The sequence below is a fragment of the Arvicola amphibius genome, chromosome 3 (genome assembly GCF_903992535.2).
Source record: "Arvicola amphibius chromosome 3, mArvAmp1.2, whole genome shotgun sequence".
Lineage (NCBI taxonomy): Eukaryota > Metazoa > Chordata > Mammalia > Rodentia > Cricetidae > Arvicola > Arvicola amphibius.
In genome coordinates this window covers 14666076-14672776 of record NC_052049.1, presented here as the reverse complement: position 1 = coordinate 14672776, position 6701 = coordinate 14666076, and the positions used below count along the sequence as shown (strand labels likewise).

Sequence of the window (6701 nt, the reverse complement as noted above, 5' to 3'; positions counted from 1 at the left end):
ACTCGTATTTATTATCTACCCTCTGCCACATGGCTGTGACTTTTTTTCAACATGGCACATTCTTCTTGTTTCTTTCTGTATCCCTCTTGATTCTTCTGACTTCCCTTTTCCTTCTCTGTATCTTCTTGGTCTAGATCTCCTGCCTAAACTCTTACTGCCCATCTATCGGCCATTTAACTCTTTATTATCTATAAGTCATCTATATTTACACTGTACATATATATAGTACCGCAGCAAGAGGATTAAGTTAGATTAAAGAGTTACTTATTATCATTCATTATGATGCTTGGTCATTTATTCTTCTAAATGGTGAATTTCAGTGAAATATATATTATATTCATATTACAATTGTCAGTAATATTTTGTTCACATTTATGTGAAAGTCTGTTCAAATAATTCTGCCAGCATCTCAAGCAGTGCATTAGACCGATCACAGGTTTCACATTCTGATCAAATCTAATTTATTTCTCACAAGACTGTAGACAAACTTCCAATTTCCTGAAGTGACTTTCACAGAAATGATAATTTCTAAAGGGGATGAGATAGGTGTCTTAGTTTCTTGTGTATATTCCTATATTATCTCTAAAGTGAAAACTAGGAATTTCCTTTGTCTAGAATTTCTGTTCACTTGTAGTGAATAATCACTGTATTCATATATGGGACCAAATAATTTAAATCTGTAAATCTTTCAAGGACTGATTCATGTTCTCCACAGCAAGCTATTTATTACAATGTGGTGTCTAGTTGTCTGAACATTGTTTCTCTGGTAAATTTTAGTCATTAAAAATGCATATGACTTAACTCACATTGTAGGAGAATATAAAATAATTTGGTCAATTTTCTTGATGTTTCCAATTGCCTCCTGCCTTTGTTACAAATTGCTTCTATATATCTATCTATTGATATGTCATTTTAAGTTTATTTCTATATTAGGAGTTTAATTTCCTTTCCCATTATCATCACACTTAGCCTTGAAACTTGATTTCTCCAATGAAATGTGAACAGTCATTGTTGTGGGTAATTTCAGAACTAAAGCTTTCATAGACAACACATCATTCCAGCTCATGCCCAAGGCTAAGAAAATCAGAGTATATAATGGGAACAATATGAGTTAACACAAAATGTGCATGCAGAGCATATAATAGTCACTTTACTTTGTTGCAATGGTGGAGTTCTGTTCCCTGCAAGAGTCTCTGAAGCAATCTGTGTGCTATACGTACTCCTCTACCTGAGGCCCACACCTTGAAACTGACTCTACACCTTATGGAGCTACTGATGAATGTCTAGAGTCTAAACATTAATTTACTGTCTAGAATCTAGATAAAGAATACATTCTTCTGTCAATGGTAGCTGAACTAGCTATGCATATTTTCAAAAGAAAAGGGTGTCTGTAGCTTGATTCTAGAAAATAACATGGTGAGCTGCTCTATGAATTAATTATTATAGTAGTGTCTCTGCCATTCTTCTGGGTGGTTTGACTATAGCTCTAATTTCTGTGCCAATTTTTTCTTGCAGCTGTAGCTTTCCTGTTAATTAATGTATGTTATATTTATGTTACCAAGACATTTCTTTCTTTCAGGAAAACAAGTCATTAGTTAATTTTCAATAGCAGGCCTGTTAACAATTGTTCAGGAAAACAGCTTATCATCACTGGTTTTTGACTATGTTAAAAATTGATTGTACATATATATGTATACATATATGTGTGTGTTATGTATTCATGTGTATATATAGTAATATTATATATTTATTTTCTTAAACATTTTCCTTGGAGATCAGACTAAAGCATTTTATTAATGTACTACAATTATTTTTATAAGTTAGAGCAATTGAGTTTGAGTTTGTGAGTTCATACCATTAATTATGTGTACTGTAAGAATAAATAATTATTTTTTATCTCTTCTGTTTTTTGTCCTATCTCACAATATAATTTAAATCTGTAAATTTTAGAATAATTTTCTGTATAACTTTTGGTAGTTATGATAGGTATACAAAATAGTTTTAATCATATTTTCATGCATTTGTCTTACCTATCTTTGTAATAACCCCTCATTAAGAGTCTTACCTCCTTTTTTCTCATAAGATCATCAGGAAGAAATTATTCACTTTCAGCTCACACAAAATTATTTTCTTTTTTTTTTGTTTTATTGTCTTTCTTTTTTTCTTTTCATCCTTGGCCTTTATAACTTCCCTCTTTCCTCTCAGTCCATCTTCCCCAGCCCCTAAATATATTTTCATCCACATGTCTAAATATCACTCCATATATATATATATATATATATACAGGTGTGTGTGTGTGTGTGTGTGTGTGTATAATATTAACTCACCCAACAATAACAACCAGGCTTTCATTACTTTATTCTTGTAAATAGTACTGTCGTAGACCATAGTATTCACTAATCCCTTGTAGTATGATACTAACTTTTCATGAAATCAGATACAAAAGAACAAAAATATCAAATGTAGTATTATAAGTATATTTGTACATCTGGCCATTAGAAAGTACATTAGGAGCCCACACTTGGGAAATAGCATATTGTTCAACAAATGGTGCTGAGAACATCAAAATCCATGTAGACTCACAAAACAGGGTTTCTACCGAGTGGAAAAAATACTCAAAGATAAATTAAATTATGAAACAAATTGAGGAAATCATCATGAATACATGGGAACATTGGAATAGATAAGGACGTTTGTAGAAATGAACTCCAGAACTTAGTAAACAAAGCTATTGAGAAGTGTATTACAAGAAACCAACCACTATAATGAACGTGTAAACCGCAAAGTAGGGGAAATATTTTAAAATGCACAAATGACAATTTGTGCCCAGTTCCTTTTCATCTCCTCATGCCTTTTACATATCTGTTAATAAATTCTAAGAATGATAGTCAGTCTGTACTTAAAATATATTTTATTGATGCCTAGGAACTTAAAAGTCTCCAGAGTTTCCTACTTAACAAACACTAAAACTCAAAGAAAAAAGGAGGGAAGATAAAATTCCTCTATTCCTTATGTCATCGACTCTCCACTTATTATGATTGAAGAGAAATGTAAAGTTGAAAAATGGATGCTTTAAAGGTTTGGACATCCTAAGTTGTACAAAGTAGAATGGCACTTCAAAAGCATTGACTGTAGAGCACCTGGAGGTTATATTATACTAACCAGACGAGAGACTGACTCTAATGCACCTAGAGGTTATATTATGCTAACCAGACTAGAGACTGAGAGATTTGTCAGGCTTTCAGTCCCCTGTCGCTGTTGCAATTGTTCAAAGTATAACCTGGGACTGAAAACTTAAAAACAGATTTAAGGATGGCTATTTATATGAAACTCATAACTTAAGGTATAATTAAGTTAGTAAATTTGCCTTAGAAACAGGTACTTCTCTGGGCATTAGTCATTGACATTTGCACACGTTTTGATAAAGTGATTTTCCTCTATCGATCTCTCAGTGTGCAGAGTGATTTCTAACAGGGATGTAATATTACTTCTAAAAGAATTCAAAACAGGAGACATGTCTAATGCTGTTCAAAATGTCATGTTCTTATGTATAGCAATGTGAAAGTTATTATTGATTCAGGAGGCTTTATTGAGGAAAAAAACTAAAAAATAGCCATTATTTGGAAAAAATTTACATATAGTATGGCAGTTTGTGATTCCTCATATATAGCTGTTAGATCAAATATAAATTAGAATGAACTATATTGAGGAAAATGCAAACAAATAATACATGTTACAAATATTTTCTTTCTCCCTTCCATTTGTGCATTTTAACATACATCAAATCTTTGTGTGGTGAATATGTGTTACTTTCAGACGAAAATTTAAAATTGCACAAATTACCACTTGTGATAGAACATGGGAATGAAAGAAGCAAAGCATTGACACACTTAAAATTCAGAATTTGAAGTAACACAAATCTGTCAATAGTTATATGCAACTGTCTTCTGACCTCAAATATTACATCTAAGTGCTATGTTCTACTTGTTTAAAACATATAACCACTTTAATGGGTCATGAATTGCAATGGTGTCTACTATATTAAATCATAATATTGATTCATTGAGGAACAGTTTTAAAGTTCATATACTACTAATAGCCACTGATTCCTTTATAGATCCAATCTATCAATTAAACTATTTCCTCCTTAATTTTTTGTCATAGTTAAATGATTATTCATACAATGATACTCTGCAAGCCGGGCGATGGTGGCGCACACCTTTAATCCCAGCACTCAGGAGGCAGAGGCAGGCGGATCTCTGTGAGTTCGAGACCAGCCTGGTCTACAAGAGCTAGTTCCAGGACAGGCTCCAAAGCCACAGAGAAACCCTGTCTCGAAAAACAAAAAACAAAAAACAAACAAAAAAAAAACAATGATACTCTGCATATAAATTTTGTATATCCCCAATGCTTACCATGAACTAATTGCTAAAGAAAAGTTTAACTGATTTTCAACCATAAACATTTTATTAAAATAGGGTGCTGTGAAAACTTTTACTTAAAACTTACTTTTCAATATTGTTGTATAACTAAATTTACTTTGTGTTGATTGTGAGATTCAGTAAGAATCTTTTTCAGGTTAAGCTTTTCTTTGACTTAATAAATGTTGGTTTAATAATAAATTTTAGTGGTACCTAGAGAATCTTTTTCCAGTTTTCAGTATATATTTTTTTTCATAAAATAACCAAAAAAGGAGTTCAAATTATGTAATTAACAGGTCAGTGGTACCATCACAATGGAAAGAAATGTATTTTCAGTTCAATGCTAGACATTTTTCATGTTTAATATTTTTTAATTTTTAGCGCACACTTAAAAATACATGGAATATTTTTCTTGCATTTCTGTGGGATCAGATATGTAAAACCATGTATAGAACGGAATACCATGTGTACTGTGTTTTCCATCTTCACAATATATATAATAAAGTTTTTTTGCAGACAATATTTGAATATATTTTATTTCTAAGCTTTAGTCAATGACATATAATTAGGGGTTAGACGTTAGGGTTGGTATTTACAATGCCTAATGTCAAATATGCACCAAGGTACGCAGCAGTGAGCTGCAGAAGGAGTTTAAACGCCACAATTCGGATGCTCACAGCACCACCTCAAGTGCCTCCCCTGCCCAGTCTCCCTGCTACAGTAACCAGTCGGACGATGGCTCAGATACGGAGATAGCGTGCAGCTCTAACAGTACCCCAGTGTTTTTCTTTTTAGATCTTACCTACTGGAAAAGACAGAAGATTTGCTGTGGGATCATCTACAAGGGCCGCTTTGGGGAGGTCCTCATCGACACGCATCTCTTCAAGCCTTGCTGCTTCAGTAAGAAGGCAGCTGCTGAGAAGCTCGAGGAGCAGGGGCTGGCGCCTCTGCCCATCTCTACTCAGGAGTGGTGACTGAGGTTCATGTAGAAGGGAACAAAGAGCGAATTTAAACTTTGAAAAGACCACAAAGCAACAAACTGACCCTCCTATTTTTAACTTGGATACCTGCTATTCTGCCAAAAGACATTTTTCTAGAATAGTTTCATGGGTTACCCATCCCCTCCCATCCAACAAACTTTGAAGCCAGTTTCTAGCTTACTACAAGAAAGAAGTGTACATATTTAAGATGCTGGGTATTTCATAGGAAAGCTGAATGCTGCTGAAGTGCTCTTTAAAGTCTTTTTTTTTAATCCCCTCTAATGAATGGAAGTAGGGGAATTTCAGGGGACAGAGATGGGATTTGTGTGTGATAAACCATACGTAGTTTTTAGTCTTTCTGTGGAGAGGCAGTGGTTGGGGCATTTTTAAATGGCTGGCTACACTTGTTTTCCCTCATGATGATTTGTCATAACTCAGTAGTTCGACCTGCCCCATAGAGGTAGTTAAGAGTTTTTAAATGCTAAGGTGTTGCCAAGGCTCTGATGATTCAGACCTGTACTACTGATGATTAAGCAGGACAGACTGAGCTTTTTGCAAATAGCGTGAAGGAGGAAGCAATCTCTGAACACATACAGGCAGCACTGAGTCGCCTCCCCTCGTCATATTTGATAAAAGACTTTATGTGAATCTTATAAAACAGAACCAGAGCTCCTTCTGGGGAAGGCCAGCCTGTAGGATGAGCAAGGTCCTATGAGGATAGTACCAAAGCATCACCATGTGGTAGAGAACACGTGGTTATAAACTACTTAAACAGAATGTGCAGTGCAAGTCCTGGGGAGGCGTGGGGCACAGTTGATGCTGCTCGGGGCACATTTCTTAGAGGGCTTGCAGTGTGTAAATAATTGACAATGGTGTTACACAACTGTCTGGGATTCACTGAAATCCACACGATTCAGTTCTAGCTCTGGATTACCTCAGTTGACCTTTTGTGGAGGTTTTTTTTTTTTTTTTATCTATAGAGTAGCTCTTTGCCTTGTCATAACTTTATTAGGGTTTTGGGTTTTGTCTTACTGTTTTTCTCCCTCTATTTATTTAAAGTTTGATTAGAAGAAAAGAGTTGTGTGTTGAGGTTGGTTGGATTGGGTCGGCTTCTTGGAGTTGGGCTTCTGAACATCAAGATAGCTGAATAAAGCTCCTCATGTGGAGATCTTAATGAGGTCGCTCAGCTGAGCCAGACTGAAGTTGTCCGACTGCCTCTTTTCAAAGTTCAGGAAAAATAGTGCCATTTCAGACCTCTCCTAGAGAGAGGGGTGTGTGGCTGCCTTAGTATTCTGTCGCT

General features: G+C 34.9%; 1 protein-coding gene across 1 annotated transcript; it reads left to right on the top strand.

Moving 5' to 3' along the window:
• Window positions 1-3063: 3063 nt before the first annotated feature.
• On the top strand, window positions 3064-5576 carry LOC119808902 (SIN3-HDAC complex-associated factor-like). The gene is made up of 2 exons (XM_042054672.1): window positions 3064-3078; window positions 5045-5576. The coding sequence occupies exons 1-2, from the start codon at window positions 3064-3066 to the stop codon at window positions 5393-5395; spliced, it is 366 nt and encodes a 121-aa protein (XP_041910606.1). The 3' UTR covers window positions 5396-5576.
• Window positions 5577-6701: the final 1125 nt, after the last annotated feature.